At 43.5% G+C, this 22,818-nt stretch overlaps 1 protein-coding gene across 8 annotated transcripts in view; it reads right to left on the bottom strand.

Moving 5' to 3' along the window:
- Positions 1-22,818, bottom strand: part of HYDIN (HYDIN axonemal central pair apparatus protein) — a 120,359-nt gene that overhangs the window by 47,769 nt on the left and 49,772 nt on the right. For 5 of the 8 annotated variants that reach the window (XM_078864051.1, XM_078864050.1, XM_078864056.1 and 2 more), the window contains exons 23-42: positions 22,095-22,408; positions 20,526-20,642; positions 18,440-18,524; positions 18,241-18,330; positions 17,250-17,459; positions 15,446-15,580; positions 13,704-13,881; positions 12,215-12,348; positions 11,589-11,752; positions 11,277-11,413; positions 10,786-10,913; positions 8,859-9,053; positions 8,247-8,405; positions 6,938-7,177; positions 6,169-6,343; positions 5,345-5,515; positions 4,450-4,623; positions 4,037-4,207; positions 2,427-2,689; positions 460-597 (exon numbers count right to left, since the gene is read on the bottom strand). In XM_078864051.1, coding sequence (XP_078720177.1) covers positions 460-597; positions 2,427-2,689; positions 4,037-4,207; positions 4,450-4,623; positions 5,345-5,515; positions 6,169-6,343; positions 6,938-7,177; positions 8,247-8,405; positions 8,859-9,053; positions 10,786-10,913; positions 11,277-11,413; positions 11,589-11,752; positions 12,215-12,348; positions 13,704-13,881; positions 15,446-15,580; positions 17,250-17,459; positions 18,241-18,330; positions 18,440-18,524; positions 20,526-20,642; positions 22,095-22,408 — 3,378 coding nt within the window. The remainder of the gene's footprint in view (positions 1-459; positions 598-2,426; positions 2,690-4,036; positions 4,208-4,449; positions 4,624-5,344; positions 5,516-6,168; positions 6,344-6,937; positions 7,178-8,246; positions 8,406-8,858; positions 9,054-10,785; positions 10,914-11,276; positions 11,414-11,588; positions 11,753-12,214; positions 12,349-13,703; positions 13,882-15,445; positions 15,581-17,249; positions 17,460-18,240; positions 18,331-18,439; positions 18,525-20,525; positions 20,643-22,094; positions 22,409-22,818) is intronic. The other 3 variants (XM_078864055.1, XM_078864057.1, XM_078864054.1) reach the window with 2 other exon arrangements.

Here is a 22,818-nt window from a genome sequence, read left to right as displayed (position 1 = left end):
ACTTCAATGAATAATCGATGCATTGTTGTAATCCTAAGAAAAGGGGTGCCATAGTGGCAAAATGATAACTCCCTTGCCTGGTATACAGGAGGTCGTGGGTTCGATCCCGACCCTAACGCATGTATATTTGGATTTTGCATTTTCTCCCCACAATTAGCAACATGCGTTTAGAGTATTTGGCTGCTATACATTCCCACATGATAAGCCACTTCGTTGAGCTATCATTTGTGGCCAGGCCGCTTCTGAAAAAGAGCTATATAGCTCAGTGGGCCTTACCTGGTAAAACAAATAGTGAGTAAAAAATTAGCCAACAGTTAAGAAGGGTCAGCAAATCTGTGACTATGGATAAATATTAGTTTGGAAAGCTCAGACCGTCTTAGTCTGACGCGAGCCTGTAATTGTCGCCGCTTGCTACAGCCGACGAGTCTGCGATGAACCGGTGAGTACGGTGGGAGCGACCTGCAGCCTCTCGGCGAGGATGTCGATGAGCAGCTCCTCGGGCAGCACGCAGCTCAGGAGGCCGTCCTCACCCGCGACGCTGGCGCTTACGCTCAGCCGACGCTGCAGCGGCGCGCCCACCATGGACACGCTCGGAGCCTGCACGCATGGGGACACGGGGTGGCACACATCATGGCTGCTAGAGGGATATCTCCTCCATCCCTGTTCCTGCAGCTGGGCGCGGGTGGGTGCTTTCCAGCCTTGGCAAGCTCACCTTCCGTCGGGGAAACAATTAGTTCGTTAAAGACATAGGCTAACACATTTATGCAGACGGGCTGCTAATTTGTTGATACGGTACATTTGTTCACATGCATTACAGTACAGCGTATGCAGCATAATTTGAAACTAAATTTTACAGCAGACCTAAAATTACAATTTTAGTTGACATTCATCATCATTTATAATGTACATCCCTTTGTCTCCACAGACTGTGTTGGTTATGGGGGTTGTTTGACATTGGCGAGGGGGCTCAGGACCAGTTAAGATATCACTCCCCACTGATGTTAGCCATGGCTGGGAATCAACCTCTGCTTGCCAGGCTTAAAGGGCAGTGCCAACAACTGCACTAACAACTGTGCTATCACTCCCCGCTACATTCATGATAAAGATGTCATTAACCTACGCATATTGACTTAATCCAACATTATTTAATTTTACATTGTACATTGTTAAAAGGTGTCACAGACACCAGTCATAATTATTCTAACAATTAGTTATTTTAAACACACATTTCCCAAAACTGTACTGGTACCCCAAGTGACTGCTAGAATTTCTTAAAAAGCCTGCAGCAAAAGAAAATGCCTCTCCTTAAAAGACAATTCCCATATTGACGTGCGTATTCAAGGTCCTCCTCAGTGGCGGGATCCCTTACTCTCCTCTAATGATGCCACAGCTAGATGAGCACCTCGCATCCAGACCTGAACCATGGCCAGTCTTTCTCAATTCCATATAACCCTAAAGCAAACAAAACAAAGGCGACCTACAGTGCCACGCGAGTGTATGGGACTTATGAGGGCCACATTCGGGGGTGAATTAATTCCCAGGAAGGATTTCTTGCGGGGGCTGTTTGGCATTATTATCGGTCCCCAACCTTCATATCCAAAGCTCTGGCCATGCCTGCCACCGGTCATTATAACCTCTATTCCCTGCTCAGCGCCCTTCTCCCAATTCCTTTTGTAGGCGGTAGCATGGAATAGAACAGCACCGTGAACAAATATAGGCAAGATGCAGGTTCCAAGCACGCTTTTTACAGTGGATAAAATTGTGCCGCATTTTACTACGCATCCTGATTTGTTTAGGCCAAAAAAACTACAATATGAGTATGCAACATGAATGCATTTCGAGTCTGATTCACAAATATGTGATAGAACAGGTAAAAAAATATCACCTCCGTGGTTTATCTCATTGACGATGATGGAGACATTGGAATGTGTTTACTAGAAATCAGAAAAAGGTAAAATTGTCTCACCTGAATCAAGTCCTTCATGCAAAAATGTCTGGATGGCACAAGTGGCAAAATTCTTGATACCATGTAGCTGTATAAAATCAGTAATTGTTTTAAATTGTCAAAGTTTTGTTCAAATGAATACAATACAATATGGATTTATATAACATCTAAATTTGAGTTCATCTCACGTTGCTATATAGAAACAGTGGTATTGTATATTTTATATAGAGGCAGTTAGTCATATCGGGAGCAAAATAGGAACAGGAGAAGGGAGCTTCAGATTATGTGGACAGCAGAGGAGAATGAGCAACCTTTCACTTTCAAAGGTTGGTTGGGGGCTTCATTAGAAATCCTTAGTTTCTGGAGTGGAGAGTGTGTGGAGGGGAGCAGAGTGGGATGAGAATCACTGGTCCACACTGTTAATGTCCACAGTGGCTCTCTCAGTGGGACCTGCAGACAGAGTGGGTAACACCAACAGCACCTGTGATCCAGTAGGCTCGGAGGGCAGCGGTCGCATGGCGACGCTGTGAGCCTCGGCGCGTGACTTTCCCACGATCGTGCTGCCCTTATGCCGTATGGAGATGGACGATGGTGCTGTGCGGATGTCTGCCCCGCCGACGCCAGACTCCATGCCATATGCAGAGTGCTTGGCCACCGCCTCCATGCTCAACCCCCCCATGCTGCCGCCCACAGTTGATAGTGCCGGGGTCGCTCTTGATGGTGCACTCGGATCTGTAAGGCCAGCTGCCAAGGCAATTGCACACAGCAGCCAATAGGAGGGGGTTCTGTACTATCTCATTCATCCAGCTGACTTCCACTCATGTGTCAGCTCATTTAGCCATCTGTCTAAACACACGACCAATTATTCATTTGGGCTGAACACAAATCCATTCATCCGTCCATCCATTTTTTCATTTGCCAAAAAAAACAGACCATTCTAGATTTGAAGTTGTCGTCACTGCAAGGATCCATATTCTTTGGTTCTTTCGGTAAAGTCACGTAGGTGAATTTTTTTTTTAAATCACGACGTTTTGATTGCAATACAAGCAATCATCATCAGCTGTGACAACCACAGGAATTTTTTTTTTTACTGAAGTGGGAGAGATGCCGGGGTTAGTGCAGTTATTTAACTGATGAGAAACAGACCAGTTAACTCATTCATACACCCACTCATCTATCATCGCTCTAAAACACTTCCATCATTTCAAATCTATATCTATACATAAAATCTATCATTTAAACCAGCTGCAAACCCTATGATATGCTGAAAATGTACATGAGTGACCTTCAAATCTAGAATTTATAGGTAATTATTAAACATAGGACATTGCTGTAATCCAGAGTATTCGAGGTAGAGTTTGAGAAACTCCCAAACTTGATGGACTGAGGTAGCCAGAAGATGGCAGGGCAGCATGTGCAAAACACTCTTTAAAAAGGAACTGGAAAAAAATCCCAATGCAAGGCTATCCTGAAAGAGTCTTGAGACTCAGTGAGGCTTTCCTGGACGTTATTATTATATACATTTTGCAGGTGAGTGTAATGTATCGAGTTAAGTAACTCTGGCCCAGCAAACCCATGAATTGCCACAATCCAAGGTCACAAAGTGGTTCAATTATGTATTCTTTTTTGTCTCGATTTTACCATCTCAATTGTATTGTTTCTCATTTCTCTCTCGTGTCGGTGCAGTTTTATTTTCTCCGTTCAGTAAAATGTAACATTAGTATTTAATATCAATAAAATTTGTACAAATTGTAAATATTCGACTCTTAAAAAAATATAAATCTATACTCTTAGGTTTTTTCGGAAAAAGTCATGTAGGTAAAAAATTTAATTAAAAGTGAATAAAAGTAATAATGGAAATGATTAACTTTTAATTTTATTTTTTACCTACGTGACTTTACCGAAAAAACCTAAGAGTGTGAATCCTTGCAGTCACGAAAGCTTCAAATCTAGAACATAAATCTATATTTCTTCAATATGATACATGCATCTTGGGTGTAAAAGTTTACTTTGAATAATTAATTGACACATCGTCTTAACGCCTGTGAGTAAGGCAGGAAGGACATTCCGTTTTCCTTCGGGAGGACGGACCTTCTTCGGCCTCACGCACGGCCTTCCGGTGTGCAGCGTCGGCGCAGAGCTGTCGCGCACGCAGCCCGGCCACCGTGGTGCCGCTTGATAGGCAATCCAGCACCACACCATCCAGCGTGAGGCGTGCCGCGCCATACCGCCGCGCCAGCCACACCGCTGCACTTGTCTTGCCTGCCACGCACGCACATGCGCGCACGCACACACACACACGAATGTACAAAGCACTGCAGTTGGAAAGGATCCGTCTTATCTTGGTGAATCACTGGGATAAAGTACTGCTGATGCTGGCATTGAACACTCAGGAATGATGTCTAAAAATTATAATTTAGTGTCCTTTGTCAATCCACCTCCCCACTTTTGTCCTTCCAGCACTGTGTTTAAAAAATGGTGCCAAGTACAGTGCGAGCCCCTACCAGAGCTGGGCGCCCCGTGCACCACAATGGCGATGCCACGCCGGTTCTGGGCGGCGCGACCTTCCGGGGACAGGTCGATGCCTAGGTGTCGTGCTAGAGCAGCGGCCACGGGTGTCAGCTCCAGGTCTCCCACTCCACCGTTCGCCCTTCCTTTCGATGCCTCCCGCTGCTTCCCTGTGCCATACAGACACACACGTTGAGGAATGTTGTTAGTATGTAGTGATGGGCAGCTTTGATTGGGCTGGCTGTGGCCAACTGATGAGTCCAAACAACAACTGAACATATACTGATTCATAATTTATTTTTTGGGTAAGTTTACGTAATAATCTGGCCAAAATATTGCGGTACATGTAACCCTCTACCAGCTGACAGAGCAAAACAAATGAAATAGTCACAAATACAAGCATTTAATGCGGCAATTATTATTTCTTCAGCTCACCAGTAAGCTGAATAATAATTCTCATCAAAATATTTAGCAATTAAATATGACATTTCACCTGACACTGCGTCAAGCATCCTCAAGTCGAAAACAAAGACAGACGCAGAAAACATACTGCCTAATAAAGTGTCTTACCTATAAAAGGTTCATTTGAGATTTTCATTTAAGGTCAATGGTAGTTCAAGTCTGAGGATGGATAGATGAATTTCTAATTAAATCTGTGCCTTTTAAATTAACTATTGATTATTTAAATCAGATTAAAAAGGAAAGAATGGGGGGGGGGTAGAGGTTAAAATAGCTTATCAAACACACTATATATAAGCAGATGTGACATGCATAGACTTTACAGTAATGAATGGCAAGGGACTGAATATTATTGATACGTATTATTATGCGTATCAATGGTAGAATTAATATCAAAGTGCCCTCTGAAAAGGTTGCACCCCCCCTAATTACCATCACTGTCCTCTCGAAGCCCTGGTGGGACCTCTCCGTTCTTGTCGCCCTTTGGCGAGCCGATCCCCTCCAGCCGTGGGACGACGCTCGCCTCCGTGGCCGGTGGGCCCGTCGCGCCATCCTGATCGTCCGGCTTCACAATGGCCTCACTTTCATCCTCCTCTCGCAGTGCTGCCACGCGTGCAGGCGACATTGAACACTCATTTGGTCGCGTGCTCGTGTTTGCCGAAACCGAAATCAGTCTTTCCGCTTAAAACCTAAGATATGTTTTCATCTTGCTTAAAATCTCCTTAAATCATAAATTATTTGAACAATTTTGGATGGCAGAATGATATTAAATAAAATAAAATTACACTCAACTTCATCCTATTTTATTGGTTTAATTTAAACGTCTTAACTGTAAGTTAAGACGTTTAAATTGTAAGTTCCGTGTGGTGAGCACATTGAACTTACAATCCGGAGGTCGGCAGATCCATCTCCGGAGCACGGCAAGTTTGAAACAGCTTTATTAAATCCCCCACCTCTTCCAAGATGTCTGGCCAGCGTGCAAGAGTCAGACAAATACATTCTAGAGGTGCTCTGTAGCTCCATCGAGTGGAGTGGCATGAGCAAGCTATTGCAGCGCTGACTCTTTAGCTTCTACTTGAGCCTTTCTTTAAATCTAGCAACCTCGGCAATGCTCTATAAGTATTGATGCAACATGACAATTGTGGGTAAAACATTAAAAACACTCCGATGTGAAATTATAACTACAAGCGAATCATAAGGACAATATAATTCATGTAATCATTGTCTTGAGGATTCGAGATGCATGGTGTCTGCACCTGTGCTCGGCCACGTGGTTTCTCCGTTGGGCAGCTGTGTATCCGCTGCTGCTTCCCCCTTTTTCCGGAGCTTCTCCTCGTAGTCCTGGAGGATCTCGGGGGGCAGCTTCTCACCCGGCAACCGTGGGGGCAGCAACAACACTCCATCATGGTACCCCTTCACGTGACGCAGGATCTGAGCATAAGTGTCAAAATACAACAACAAAATCACAAAATTAGACGTGGCCAGGGGGCCTCAGGGGTCAAAGCACTGGGCCCGGCAACCACTAAGATTGTGAGTTCATAGCTGGGTGTTAGCCAACTGTGATTAAACCGGGTTGTTAACCCTTTTTGTACGTCATCGGAATGGCGTACGTGTACATCATCAGTTTTTCTTCCGATTCCGTTCTGATGACGTACGTGTACGTCACTGATGATGTATGTGTACGGAACGGAACCAAAAAAAAAATAACTTCCCGAGGCTCCCACAAGGCCACGGCACTATTACGTTAACCACTTTCGCGTTCCGAGATTAAACAATCAAGTACTCTCTACTAAATTAAACATCTCAGCATTGTCAAACTGTTGTAAAAAGTGACATAATGCGACCACCGTTTGCAGCGGAGGGGGGTGTTAACACTATTCTTTGCCAAATCAGCAGTGGTGTTGACACATGACAGAAATGTGCGCACTCAATTTTTGCGGTGACATATGACAAGGCACAGATGCCAATATTCTCCAGACAGAATACACGACGACGACACTGTTGCACACAAGGAAATAGTCCCACCTTCTCCTCCTCCAGGTACTGCGTGTCAAACTCGAGCGAGTAGAACTCGATGGGGAAGGGACAGGGGTTGCGCACGGTGACGTGGTGCGTGTCCCCGGTGCTCTGCGGCAGCATGGGCGTGAACTCCAGCACGGTGGCCGACAGCTCCAGCCGCGGCTCCAGCCCACGGCCCAAGGCAACGAGGAGCACACGCCGGCTGCTTTGCGCGATGCGGAGTGCCAGCCGCTTGCAGTAGCGTTTCTGCGGTGCAAATCGAAAACGGAATATTGTTCAGAAACAGATAAAGATTTCGATTTAAAGCTTTCGTGACTGCAGGGATTCATCTTCTTGGTTCTTTCGGTAAAGTCACGTAGAATGTAGTACTAATCGCATATCTGCAATTCCCATAAATATGCTAAATTCCTCTTGATATGCAAACTCTTTTGTCAAGGCGCTCTTCCCCCTCCATCCCAGCTTAAATAGACGCTCCAAGCCTGGGGTGTGTCATTCAGACTCTGTCTTCTCGACAGACCTGTTCTTCACCTGAGGACGGCTGCTTGCGTTGTGGCCGAAACGTCGTGAGAATGATTTTATTATGTTTTATTTTTATTATTTTATTATTTCCATTCTACGTGACTTTACCGAAAGAACCAAGAAGATGAAAAAGATTGTCGCACATGGAGCAAAATGTCGGAAATGATGCGGAAGTCGCAAGACAATGCAAAATTACATCGGACAGCGGTATACAGCATAGCCGACGTGAAACTTTGCAGTAGTAGTACATACATAGTACAAATCAGATGTTACCAGATTAGGAAAATGTCTTACTAAGCTATCAAGTTCAACCCACAAATGACATGTAAAGTTGCACCTGCGGTTTCTGCTAAGAAGAATGTGGAGCCATATTCACCTCCTGTTATCCCTTAGCAGGTGCTGTAAATTCCACAATTGTATGAAGGCTATCCATAAGACACTGATAACTTCCTCCAAAGCGGTATTAATTTGATCAACCACAGAGGAATGAATGCTGGAGTTGATCCTCGACCGGGATTTGAAATCACAATCATCCAATTGCGAGTCAAGCACCATAATCACTGCAGTGTCCAGCTGGTTACTTTATTTTAGATTTTATTTTTGGTTTTCATACAATACAAAACCAAACAGAATCGGAACACACATTTGCCGAAAGACACATGCACACGTATATAATCACGGTGTTCTGGTTGATTTAGAATGGGCTCAGGGTTTATATGGAGAGACGCCAAGCAAAGCCTGTGATTAATAGCAGAAGCAAGGGTGATGGTGCGTGATGTGAGCGAGCAAAGTATACCTCCTGGGTCGGCGTGAACTTGACCTGCACGTTCATCCTTTGACCTGGGGTCAGTGTGCCACTTGCAGGAAGCAGCTCAAAGACGCGTGGTGGCTCTGGGGGAGGAGGAGCGGTGGCTCGCACCTTGCGGCGCAGCAGGGCTGCTACAGGTGTGTCAGCCTGTGTTTTATCCCGCCACCATGAGATACAAATTAACATAGTGGGCGTTTAAAGATGCAACCTAAAGAAAGCAATGGCTCTTATCTCCTAAAGTCATAACTAGGCTGCTTTACCTCGGCTGTCTCACATTATATTGAAGCTTCGATAATGAATAAATGGACTTGGTATATGGCAATCGAATAACATCCACTTGATATCACTCCCACACGTTGGGATGTAGTATTCAAATATTCAAGAATTGAATTTTCCCGAAAATGTCAATGTTGACCCAACGAAGCTTTCCTGGTTAATCATAGGATATAAAAAAGATTTCTTATTACATATTTTTTAAAATCTAAGTTTTTTTTGGGTTCCACCTTTTAATAGTCTACTCTGTGGGAGGCTGCCAACCATCCCGCACACCTCAAATTAAATGTAACATGCCAGCAAGCCGAGCTGTACGCTGGACCTGACCTGCTTGGAAGAGGTGTCGGGCGGCGTGAAGGTCCACTCGCAGGTGACAGCCTGCCTGTTGTGCAGCTGCACATTGACGATGTGGCACTGCCCGCACTGAACGTCACCAAACTCGAGCTCCTCGCTCGACACCTCCAGATCAGGCATGGTCACGATGGCGCGCAAACGCAGACCCACGATCGGCCCTCCCACCACCTGTGCACGCGCGAGCAAACGATGCAATGCACAAGACACCTGTCTTCAGTGCAGTGATTTGGTCGGGGCATCAATGAACTTTTCGTTTCTCTCAATTTCGCTATTATTTATATTACGCTATTGGCGTCATGACAAGAAAGGAATGCATTTCCGTTTGGAGGCATCTCAGAAAACTGTGCCTCAGCAAATGTTAGAGAATCGGCCTTTGGAAAATGACATCACATAAATTCTTCTGAGGTCTCTTCAATTAATTTTATCACACAAGGTGGCGTGTACCTTCTGACATGCCATGCTTGCTGAATGGCAGATTTTTTATTTTTACAAATAGACTTTGCAGTCAATGGTACCTGGTTAAGACTATCAAGTTGATTTACACCATTGGAACCTCCTTTGCCAGTAGCAAAATATGATAATTGTTTTTTTACCCTTTTAACTGGCAACAAAACTGGCACCTTTTTTTACAAGGAGTCATGTTTGCATTGACCACAATACCTGCGGTCGGAATGCAAACAAAAAACACAACTCTGATAATGTATGCATTGTCCTTGAAATTGATTAAACATGATTCCTTGTAAAAAAAGGTGTCAGTTTTGTTGCCAGATAAAAGGGTAAAAAACCAATTATCACTATCAAGTTGCTACACTTGGAAACCCATTTTAATCATGGACAGTTGTCTGCATTTGAATACAAGATCTCAGTGGTACCGGCTCATTATTCTGACATGGTATTAGCCCTTGAGACACCTTGTCAACTTCTGTTTTTGGAGGCCCCATTGGGATGCTGTGACAATGTGCAAGGCACATATTTTACTTGCATGCATATATAGTCCATATATTAATACTCGTGTATTGCATTTGATGTATATCAATACATATTCATGTAAATAGGACATGCAGAAGCATAGTGTATATCACATTACACGAATTCAGCAAATATACACAAAATATGGAAACAGCTGTGAAATTAACAAATGTAAAACAAATTAAGGCCTGCATTTGCATTAATCTGAGCGCGTATGTCACTCAAATTACCGCCATAGCCACAGATCACTTCCCAAATTCTGCTGTTGGGTCAGACTAACCCTGGCTTAAATGAAGACACGATTAAAAAGCAGCTCTAGTAGATACACACCTAGGCTGTGTGTGCTGAATTGTCTGACATGAGTTTGAAGCTATTCTGATGAGAAAATACAAACTTGAAAATGACGGTCAGGTTCTTCATCATACCACTCTAGCGACGTCACTGTGTTGACATTGTATTAAACAGTATGGGAGTTAGATCATTGGAGTGTTATAATGATGTGCTCGACTGCAACTTGAAGTTTTTTTCTTGGTTCTTTCGGTAAAGTCACGTAGAATGGAAATAATAAAATAATACAAATAAAACATAATGAAATAATTCTCACGACGTTTCGGCCACAACGCAAGCAGCCGTCATCAGGTGGTTGCTTGCGTTGTGGCCGAAACGTCGTGAGAATTAATTTATTATGTTTTATTTTTATTATTTTATTATTTCCATTCTACGTGACTTTACCGAAAGAACCAAGAAGATGAATCCCTGCAGTCACGAAAGCTTTAAATCGAAAAATGCTACTTTAAGGTTTTGTGTCTCTGTAACAAAGTTTCTGCGAACACAGCCTGGATACACATCTACACGATGAGAGGCATTTATTTTTGGGTCGAATCTCTCCTTTACACGACCAATGCCTTAGGTCACTGTCGAGCGTGCACACCTGGATATTCAGGAGGACGTCCACTGGGCCTAGACCCAGACTTGCGCCGCGTGGATCAAAGCGCACTTCGAACGTCTCCGTCTCGGACGGCGGGAAGTTCTTCATGCGGTAAAGCTCGGCACTGAATCCTGTCGCGGGGGATCCAACTTCCATGTTACCTACGAGTTCATTTCAGGCACAGCTCTACCCGGCTATGAGTGCGGCAGCAGTGAACTCATTGCCAGCACCGTGGCATTGCTGTTGACAAACACTTTACCCATTCCCCCCAAATCACTTCAGTTAACTCTTGATAGTCTGCCCTCTTATACATTTTTATCACTGCGACGTCACAATGCCGTATATCTTCATGAATATATCCTCCATGAATATTAACATTCCATACTGTGCGTAGTTAATAATTCTATATTTGTATTATTCGCAATGAAAATAAAATTGCGCGCATTGCTGAATTTATATTTTTTGGAGTCTGCCGTTGAAGATTCATTACTCACCTGTGTGTGCCAAGGCATTTCTTTCCACTTGGAAGGACACAGGAAAGCAGCCCGGGTTGCTGATCTTCACTATGTGCGTGCGCACGTTTCCCAAGATCACGTGTTTAAAGTCCAATATGTACTCTGGCAGACGGACCCTAGAATGGCCATGGAAAGACACCAAATACCGAGAGATAATTAAAATACTATAACGATGACTTGTAAGCCAAAAATGCCCACAAAATATCACTTGAATGAGCAATATCTACTGGACAGCACCCGATGTCTCCTTTGTGCCGATTGGTCAGTTTGAGCAGTCACGGCAGAACTAACCTGCTAAGCTTTTTCCATGATTGTCTGCCAGGCAGTGTGTGCTCTGATGTGGAGGAGGTGGGCGAGTGCTGTGTGCCGAGAAGGGAGGCTTGCAGACGCGCGTGTTCGCTGATTATCAACCGCTCCAGCTCCAGCTGCATGCCATGCTCCAACAGCACCTCGGGCTAAGAGCAGAAGGGGGTACGTGTCATGGCGTGAGACATTAGACACATGCGGCTGTCTTCACATGGGACCGTCAACAGTGGAGCTCTCAACACATGGGGCCATTTCTGCAAAAGCCTGTCAACATGCAGCTTTTCTCTTGGTTTATACAGAGTAGTGCAGGAGTATTGTCTGTATTGGAGTTCAATGACCTGATGCAACAGGCTTCTTTACATTATTAAGTTATCACAGACAAATATCAAAATATGCAGACCAAGTTCCTGTTAAACGTGATTTGACAGTAAAACTATCATCTACTGGTCAATCGGGCAAGAAAATAACAGAGAATGAGTCTCCCGGTGCTTGCCTGCACTGCTATTACAAAATTGAAGTCAATTACGGAACGTGTGCATGCAAGAAGAATCGGAGTTCCCATTGAGATGCAGAGCTGGTCAGCAGGAGAGTGTGATGGTGCAAGGTCTCACACATAGGCAAGATTCATCTGGCTGCTGCTCCCTCAGGGATGTGCCAGGGCGACTGGGGTGCTCCTCTTGGCTCGTTTCGCACTCTGCTCCCCCTTTAGCGGCCTCCTTCAAGAAAGCCTGGAAACTCTCGTAGCCTGCAGCTCAAGCAGTCACGGTCAGAGCAATTAGGACTGCCGCTTCGTGCCACTCGTTGGAGATCCAAAATTAACGTGGCTCACGTTCTTTTAGTTGAAAGACCACACTTCAATCTTTTAAACGTTTTTTTTTTAATTGCTCGTTAATGATTTACAACACGAAGGTAAATGTCGGCGAGACTTTTTGAAAACACGGCCCATAAATGTCACAAGCAGGACTAATAGCAATAACCTTAACTTTTACACATTTATTTTGCTTGTAGAATCTTGAAAGAGATACCTCTTGATTAAATACTCAGGTTTTTTTTACTTAATGGTAATCTTGGAATTGCCATGAAAAATATCTAAACATTAAAATTTTAGTAAGTATTAATATATTTCCTTGTAAGAAAATTTTTTCCTGGCAATCACAATCTGTAACTATAAAAACACTGCCAGTCAAAAATACTGCTCGTGAAATACTCAACAAAGGGTTACATAGCATTGTACATATTTTTCCAGCAGTGGATAGATCATGGGTACTGCCGCTGATAACATAATATATATACATTCATTAAAATTGCCATTTATCGAAATATTTACAAACTAGACTTTTGCCCGTCCAAGGACGGGTGTATTGCAGTAAATCTGAAACTTGCAAGCGAAAAGCAGACCGTGACATGGTATTAATTGCATTAATTCGTGTGCAATTTGTAAGGGCGCGGTGACACAGACCTATTTAATTTGAAGGTTATAATCCCTTGTTCACCATGACATCCTTTTTACTTCTATGTCTCAACAGCGTGACGGAGATCACGTGACGTGAGGGTTCTGCCTTTGTAGTGAGGGTTCTAAGTTGACGCCGAGGAGGGGGGAGGAGGCGCCTCCCCCCCATGCGGAGTGACGTCACCCGCTAATTATTATTAATGGCGGGGGGGGCGGTGTCCATTTGGAGGGCGTCACCTGTTCATGATTATTAATGAGGGGGGCTGTTCGATGCGGAGTGAAGATTAATAATGAGGGGCGGGTCCATGTGGAGGACGTCACCTGTTCATGATTATTAATGAAGGGGGCTGGTCGACGTGGAGTGACGTCACGCGCGTTACACACTGACATTCTTGGGTAAATATAGTAGCAAATAACACTCTCATCATCCACCACGAAGCCAAGCTCTTCTATTCAATCACTGGAAACATTCCCAACCACCCAGAGCAGCTTCATGACTTTAATCAGCCACCGCTGTGCTCCCCTCCCCCACCCCCACCGTGGCATCCATTCTTCTTTCGCACCATACGTAAGTAGTGTCGCCGCATTTAACAGAATGAGGCTGCTCAAAATGTTGCCCGCTAGAAGAAGATGGAAAGGAAGTGACGTACCGTCCATGTTGCGTGGCAGATCGAGGTGGACAATGGGGAAGACGCCCTCCCCGTACACTTTCAGCACCTCGGGCTCAAAGTGAGCGATGCGCAGGGCCACAGCATGCTGAAACGGCTCTGGCACGCCGGGCAGGAGCAGTACCCTCACAATTTGCTCTGTGGCTGCCCCCACAAATCCCTAATGGGAAAACGGCATGAAATATTGCGTGGGTGCCGACAGATTGTGTTAGTTGATTCATGTCCGTGAGACCAGGCGTGGCTCTCCACTTATTTGGAAGGCAAATGTGAATTTTGTTTAAAATGTTTCATGCATACGCCACCTGGTTCACTGTCCTTAATCCAGATGTCTATCAATTCATCTGTTCGTTTTATACACGTTTAGCCATTTAAATATCACAATTTAGTATCAAATAAATAACGTAACATTTTAAGATTTTTATACTATTATTTTGTAAACGAGTAGCTTCAAATAACTCCTTCTACATTGATGTGACGAAGAAGACTAAACGCCTTGAATACCTGAAGAACTATACTGAACAGGGGAACCCATAGCATTTACTCAAGTCAAAATGCCCGCCCTTGACCAATCCGCACTGAATAGTGTGGTGAAGCATGGCCCAAAAACCCCCATGACCAACATGTTTAAACCACGAACCCCAATTCCCAGCAGCTCAGCCATGGCATATGCTATGCATGCCGAAGGAACAGGAGGTGCTAAGGTTGCCTTCTAGATTTAATCACAGCTACGTACAACGTGCGGACTCTGCGAGGCAAATTAAATAATTTTTTACTTGAGACAGAATTGGGAGAAATAAAATGAATATAATTGGACTTATTGAAGTGCAGAGAAAAGGTGAGAAATCCATCGCTTTAGATAGTTTAAACTTTTGTACCCTAGCGAAAATGACAAAATGAAGTGAGCATGAGATTCTTAGTGACTCTGGGAATCAAAGAGTTTTAGTACAGTACTTCAGATAACATTTTCTAGCTGTTAAGTCTCCCAATGCACGACAACTGAAGTGTAAGTTAAATATGTTTCATGAACAAACCATGAAGCTGCATTAGTATATGAAATGTAAAAAGAACAAGCTAATAAAAATTTTTTTTTACTGAAAATAGGAAAGACAGAGGAGATCTTTCCATTACAGGCAACGAGCCTTGTTCACATAAATTTCCTGCATCGTGCTCTCTCATGCCCCGCTGCAGACTCACTGACCTGCACACACGACCCCAGGCCTAGTCTGACTTGATCAATGCGGTTGCATGTGAGCATTGTTTCATTTTTCACAACATTCCAAGAAGGTGATATAGTAATTGTTTGTAACTTTTCATTGAATACCCATAACAGTTAAATAAATTAACAATACAATTTCTGCAAAAACATGATACATTATTGCACTGAACTTATTTTTCCAAACTTATTACACAAGATATGTTTCCTTCCTGTAACTGTCTGCAAACTCGATAACACATAACGTAATGATACGTTCAATTATACTCACGGCAGCTTCCCCATTCAGTGAGAGAAGAGGGAGTGTAAGATGACAGAACGTCAGCGAGCACACTTTTCTCTGCTGCCTAAAGATTTTACACTTTAAAATGTTACCCCCAATTCTGAATCATGACCAAAACAGTGCTCCTCTAATCAACTACAAAAAAAGGCAAAAAAATTAACGTGGTAATTTTCAGTGAAGAGCAACGGTGCAGAGTGAGTGATCGGTGCAAGTGCTGTGCGTGCTCACGGTGTGCGGGCAGATGTAAGGGACACCACTAGCAAGGCCTTCCATGCCTCGTGCCTCCCCAGGTCCCGTGAACCAAAAGCCAACGCTGCCCGTGTTCCTCAGGGTGATTTGCACCTCAGCGACGCGGTCAAAAAGCTGTGACAACAGAAGCAGCAGCAGCAATCAGGCTGGTGATTACAGCGGCCTAGTGCAGCGTCCCAATCAGCAGCATGTCCTCCCACGCTTCACATCACCGTTTCAATGAGGTTTTGTGATCAGATAGAAAATATCATGGGGAAACGCATACAAAATTCAGGAACTATTGTAAGATTAAATCGTTTCAATAATGTGTCAAGGTTACTTTGGGGCTAAATCCTGTTCATAACATTAATACTGGAATCAACATTTCATGCAATGTATTTAAATGTATATCCAAGCCATTGCAATTGCCCCCTTGCTTCACTTGGCATATAGTCATCACTTTTCCAACTTTACAAGTAATTTTCACATTTCAGTCATACTCAAGAGCTTAATATATCTTTTTTAAGAAGCAACCCATCAATTGGACTTACTGCAAATCAAAAAGCCTGACGATCTAATTCATACCTTGGCACTGAGAAGCAATGAGGACAAAGTGTACTGGGATCATGAAGATTACAACTGCTGGGAATTTATGTGATTTAGCTTAATTCAGATTTTCTTTTCTCAAGTCATATGATTTGAACTTGTGCAGACACAAGATATGTAGTGTCCGCATTTGTTTGTGCAAATTTAGAAAGCAAGTGCAAAACTGAAGCTGGATTTTCGGCCACTGTCCACAGAAGAGATGATGGGCCTAAAGACAAATACTTATGCATTAAACTATAGCATTTCTACACGTAACTTTAAGAGCTTTTTAGAGCATTCTTGGATAAGAAATTATCACCTATTTCATAGGAAGTATTTTGAGAAAGTGTGCAATATATAGGAAACAGAATAATATGTATCTGTCCAACCATGCTGTTTTCAGTCGGTGCTGAATAGAGTTAATCTCAAAGTGCAGGGAAAGGCTCGTTCTCAAACTGTGCTAAGCCAAGGGTATGGGAGGTAAATGGGGATTTCTTTTGACCCCATTTCACCTCCTAGCTGTGTTACGAGATTTGTCTTTTTCAACTGGGGGGGGGCACTGAACACAAGGAATTAAACAAAAAAAACACATAAACCTCGTGGGCTCTATGACCAAAACCAGACCTCAGTTCAGGTTGTAAAGGGACCAAAGGTACAAAAATATTGGATCGTCCCACAAATATCTGTTGGAATAGGCTTCTCCTATCCATTTACACTGATCTCAGTGGGCTAAAAGGCAGCTGCCTAGCAAAAAGAGTTTATAAGGTCTGGTATTGGGCTAAAAAAAACAAGAATTTTAAGAAAATCCATGCTTCTGTGGGCCCCTTCAAGAGTGAGACCTTACTTTCTGTGGTGAATTATGAACTTTCAATAAAAACCTTGATAAAAGCCACAGAGATCAGTAAGTGAATAGTGTCAACACACCGGTGGGCTAAAGTGGTGAACTATTTGTCTTTTGTCAACGTGACACTTTTTTACTGATTGACCGTGTCGGGTGGTGGAGGGTTACGACACATTTATAAATAACGCGATCTAACCCAAAAACGTTCATTATGAGTGTCAATAATGTCAGTTGTGAATGAAACATTATCATAAGTTCATGTGTTAGAAGATATTGATTGGTGAAGGAAACCCACGACTTTACACTTTCTCCATCATGCAGCCTTGTGGTCGATCCTGAGATCACCACATCCACTGCAGTGGCCACCGAGACACTTACCACCTTCCCGTAGTCCACCTCAGTGGTGCTGAGCTGGTAGCTCATGTCTGCTGCCTCTCCCAGCAGGCTGATCTCATAGGTGGGCCCTCCAACCACGCGGCACAGCGCGGTAGCCTGGGCACGCAGGCCCGCATGCCCAAAGAAGCTGACGGTGACAGCCTGGCTCTCACCCGGTTGTAGCTGCCCGTAGAGTGGCAGGATGTCAAACACCTGGCGGTGAGGGGGAAACATAAGCACGCACATGTGGGCATGCAAATGTGAGTACTGTGCACCATTGTCGTGTGTCTATCTCACCACAGTTTTTCTTTTGAACACAGCGTTGTCCATGCGTTGTTTAATAAGGTGATTGTTTTACTCCCCCAAAGCACCACAGCCCTTCATATAAGAAAACTGCCCACAGGAGCAGACACCACAGAGATACCTCCGAGATCCCTTCGTATTGACCTCTGGTAAACACGGTACAGAGAAGTATATTTCCACTCACTCTGACACTGAGAGATTAGCATAGTTGGTTCTGTATGGTGTGAAAGAAGTTCAACATACATACATATATGACAGTCTAAGCAATGTTTGTAATGTTCCAAGCTAGAAATAAGCCGAATTTTGTTCGGAACCAAATTCAACATGTTTTCTTGTGTCGTTAGCAATGGCCAGGCCGAGACCATTAACTCTCTACATTTGATAACCCCGTTTAATCACAGGCATCTGTCTGGATTTACACCCAGGATCTCATTGTCAGCTCAGTGCTAACCTCTGAAACACCTAGCCATCTCACACGTGACAGTTTTCAACTTCAAACAGATTTAAATTACCAAAAAACTGATCATTGTAGATGTAGGCGACGCTCGGAATAGGAAGTTAAATTTACTGGACGAGGGACAGACGTTGAAAGCTACAAAGGGGCATAAAGGCAGGACGGCAAATGCATGAGGACAGGCAGATGGCGGATGACAGAGGTAGAGAGAGGAGTGTGAGCTCTGAATGGACCTACCTCTTGAAGACCAGTAGAGGGAACCTCGTCCTCGTCAGGCACCGTCAGACGCTTTGAGACTCCGGACTCCGCTGATGTATTCACACCCTCCTGCAGGCAACACGTCTTGATTGGCATTTTGACATGACAACTGTCTGTGTGTACATTTAAAGCACATGGTAAATATGGAGGCTTCAAATGAAAAAGAAAAGATTAATACCATATTGCGTGTTTTTACCTCCTCTTCATCCTGGTTCACATTATCACCGTCCAGTGATTGAAGGCTGCTTCGTTCTTTTAATAACCTACAATAAACAAGGGATGGCATTTTAAATTAAACAGTGTTGGTATAGTTACTACAGCAACCTATATTGGATCATTGCATATGGGCTGCTTAGAAGTTAATGTAATACCGACAATGTGGGTTTAACGTGTATTAAATACTCCAATATGAATTTAAATGAATCGTGATGATTCATGTCAGTGAGCATTACAATACGGCACCTGAATAAAAAAAAACAGAATCACAAGCCAAATGGAAATTACACCCATGGCAGTGTGGCCACTGCATTTTTCAAGCTGCCTTCATTTTTAATAAACCTAAATAGAAATACTGAGTGCAATGTTACAGAGGCACAGTTTATTTGTTGTTTTTCTACAGTTTGGTGACGAAATAAATATTTCACCAACTTTTCTCTCAAGCCTACAGCAGTGTCAGGCAGGAATATTAGTTGTGAAGGTAAACGACTGATTGACGTGGATCCCTACAGTATACACTCCAAATAAATGTCCATGCTCGGAGAAACCACAGCATGCGTGTACAGCAAACAAGTATATCAGGGGAAGTTTGAATGATAACCGTTTAACATGGAGTACCACTGCTCTCTATATTTGGAAATAATTTCTTATACAATATGAATAGATGAGAATGATTTAATGTTTCTTGAGTAGTGAGGCTTGGAGCCAGATTCACATTTTGATCAACGTAAATTTTCGTCCAATATTTGGTGAAAATGTGCTGCTGATGTCTAAATCATCAACAAGGGGGCAAATCACGAAAATAACGTTTTTTTCCCATTTTGTCAAGATGTGTAGCTGGCACAATAGGTTTCACTCATATGTGTGTTTTCTTCGTGGGTGATTCCTATATTTGAGGGCTGAGTCACTCAAGCCAAACACATGGATCAGCACGACAACCATCTGTCTGTTTGCTTTGCTGTGAATCACCAATATAGCAACAAGCCGAGTCTAGATCAAGAAGGGTACTCACCAACAATTAAATATGATAGAAACGTCAGCATTGAAGGGCTGCAATTGAACCTGAGTGAATCACCGCATTGGATGCCTGGTCAGCAAGCCATAATAAATCCCCCTCACCCTATTGTCATTAGATAGTAGTGCACTTTGGTGGCCTGGAAACAGGATCTCTGTCTGTTCACTGGAATATCCTCTGTACCTCAACATGACTAACTTGTGTGTATCTCCTGGGAAGGCGCTAACGAGTGCCACTGTGTGCAGGGCCGAGCGTCAGATTCCCCTAGAGGCCCTTCTAGATACATTACCAATGGGTGGAAAGTCAGACAGAATTAATGAATGCATGAGCCATGATGTTTTATTCAATGCCAATCACAAATTATTCATACAGGAGGTAAACTGTATACTCGTATGATGTCTCGTAATTAAATGGTTATTGTGAAAAAGATTGTATTCTGAGAAACACAATGAAAGGAAAAATAAGACTAATTTATTTGTACATTATTCGGTGTTCCATCTTAGTAAAAATTAACTTTACGCCGCATCGAACAATATTGCTACACAACTCATTACAATATTAGCATTCAATTTAGTATTGCACTCTATCAATACAGTATTATTCCGGAATGATATGCAGCAGATTTATGAGGGATATTCTGTAAAAGCAACTGATTTAGCTACTATAATTTGTCACTAAAGAACATGCCGTGGTATAAACTAATATACTGTAAAAATAAAACAGAATTCCGAATGTGGCATTCGCTGCCCACATGCTTAATCTACCCCATGTCACCGACTTCTCCGCACTCGCACATTGCATTACATTTACCAATCTTTGAATCGGCTAGCGCGCAGGAACTCACGACAACTCTCCCCCCCAACTCCTTTGTTTTCTTTGTTGCCCCACAACACGGCTACATACACGAGCGAGAGCCAGGGGACCCGTGGGTGTCTGCATTTGGCAGCAATGCCTGCGTGGCACGGAACTGTGCAAGCGGCGTTGCAACTCGCCAAACAGTCTCGAACACCCAGCGGCCCTCCCACTAGCGCACCTGCTTCTGCTGGCTGGCGTGGCACGGACTTCTGCCACGTGCGGCCGGCTCCTGTGCTCATCGTCCTCAAACGGCTTCGGCAGGGAGCTGTGCACGGCCGGCCCCTCTCCTCGGTGACTGATCCAAAAATACACGTCGTAAAAAAAAAAGACAACAATGACATCGAAGCAACGACAGTCGATTTATGTATTATTACTAGGTGGTTGACTCTGCCAAAACCACTGGGAATGCGCCCAATATCATCATATCTCAGAATCTGAGCAGGATTGTACCTCGATCGTGCTTGGATGGGTGACCAAGATGCATAACTAGCATTATAGGTTGCACAGCTACGTAGTGGGCAACAGAGGGTATTGCAGCAAAACCCATTGTTGTTCTGTACTTCTATGCTCTCATGTCTATGTGCTCTGCCTCATCAACCCACACTGCTCAGGGTGGTAAAGTATTCACACAGCGTGGGGTGGCCTTCACCCAGCAGTGGAATAACAAAGGGCTGTGTACATGCACTCTATGTATTATCATGTACTATATGTATTATCATGTACTATATGGTTTCCTGTAATACCACTCTTGATACCAGCTACCAGTGTTTTAAGCATTAATGTTGAACCCCAAGAATACTAAATGTGGCTTTGGCGAGCACTGTGAGGCTTGTCTTCACCCTAATTTCTAAGTAGGTGAATTATTAAAATGCACTTTTAGCCAATTTTACATACATTTTGCATTATCCGAGGTTTTGTTTTCACCTGGCCATCCCTTCTCCCATTACCCCAGATAATGGAGAGTTGACTGTATGGATGGGTTGAAGCTCCGTATTGTCCAAATGGTCCAACTGCACTTACAAGCACTTCGCACGGTGATAAAAAGATATGACCTAAGCACTAGCACCCATGCATTGTAGGCACTAGAGTTCTATATATCTGAGCACACTATCTGAATTGATGGTTGTTTTTGAAAGCGTACTCATTTTATGTTTGTGTCACTAGGGTATAGACGTTATTATAAAGTGAAGTACCATGAAAACATAATAAAAACGTTCTATGCACACCCTTTAATGTTGGTTCCTTATAGCCAGTGAGTTGCTTTCCAGTGGCTGGGGGTTACATTTATTTTTGCATTATTTGCAGATATGACCTGTGATAAAAAAAAGTAATTAATGGTTTCTTTTACACACCCTTATTGTGATCTGCAGCAGGATAAAAAAAAAAACAGTGTAAGATATGGCCAAGAGGCAGCTGAACAGTGGGTTATTTACAGTGACCTACTCTTGCCATAAAAATCGTATATGCACATGGCAATGGGAATTTGTAAGGAGAATAGTGGTAGTTGCAGCGGTAATTGTGTTAAGGCATCAGGACCAGGCATTGTAAACCTGTGGCACATTTGCTCAATGTATTTTGGATTTATTCAGCATGAGCTGCTACCAACTTTGCAAATGATCTATACACTCAGGATATGCACGTGCCTGAAACTTGCCCAGACCACTCAAGAATTTTTATCCTAGCAATTGACCAGTCCATTAAACAAGACTCACAATACCCAAGAAATGTAGGCCGCATGTTAAGGCACCTGATAGGTGTGGTCCCGTCATGTTGAAGAAAGGACCAACAGAAGGACACGGGCAGTGGGCTGCAGTTGACCATCGTGATGCGCCGTTCCACCTCCGTGTGGTTGAGCACGCACCCAAAGTCAACGCTCATGTGATCGAAGGAGAGGTTGGGGAAATGTGTGTGTCCGAGCAGCGCCACGTGATCACGGTGAGGGTGGTGAGCGTGCTCGATGGTAAGAAGGCCCGTGGCGATGCGTGACGCTGCGTCGTCCCGGTACGCTGGCTCAAACGCCACCGTCACCTCCTGCTCTTCTCCGATGCCCAGCTTCAGGGCCTGGCATGCGGCACGCAAAACAGCACATGCCATCAGGTTTCTACCAGCCACACACAACACTGAATACATGGCACGCTACCAAAAATTGTCACCACCTACCACACAACAAAAAGTTATTGAAATGTACATGGCTCGGTTACTTGAAAATAATCACGTGCTGTAAAGTGACTTGGTAAATGGATAGGAAGGTTAACAAAAATATCACAAATATGATACACTTAAGTAATTATTGATACAAAAATATATACTGTATTGTACATATATATCTGAATAGTAAACATGTAAAATCATGGTGGAATTTCCAATTTGAACACTGAAGTCAACTTGGACACAAGACATTTACTTAAATTAAGTGTCTGAAAAAGAATGGAAAGTGTAACGATTACAAGGAAATGCATTTAAAACCCATT

Source organism: Lampetra fluviatilis, chromosome 17 (genome assembly GCF_964198595.1).
Source record: "Lampetra fluviatilis chromosome 17, kcLamFluv1.1, whole genome shotgun sequence".
NCBI lineage: Eukaryota > Metazoa > Chordata > Hyperoartia > Petromyzontiformes > Petromyzontidae > Lampetra > Lampetra fluviatilis.
The sequence above is the reverse complement of the archived record's forward strand: the minus strand, read 5'-3'. Positions and strand labels throughout refer to the sequence as shown.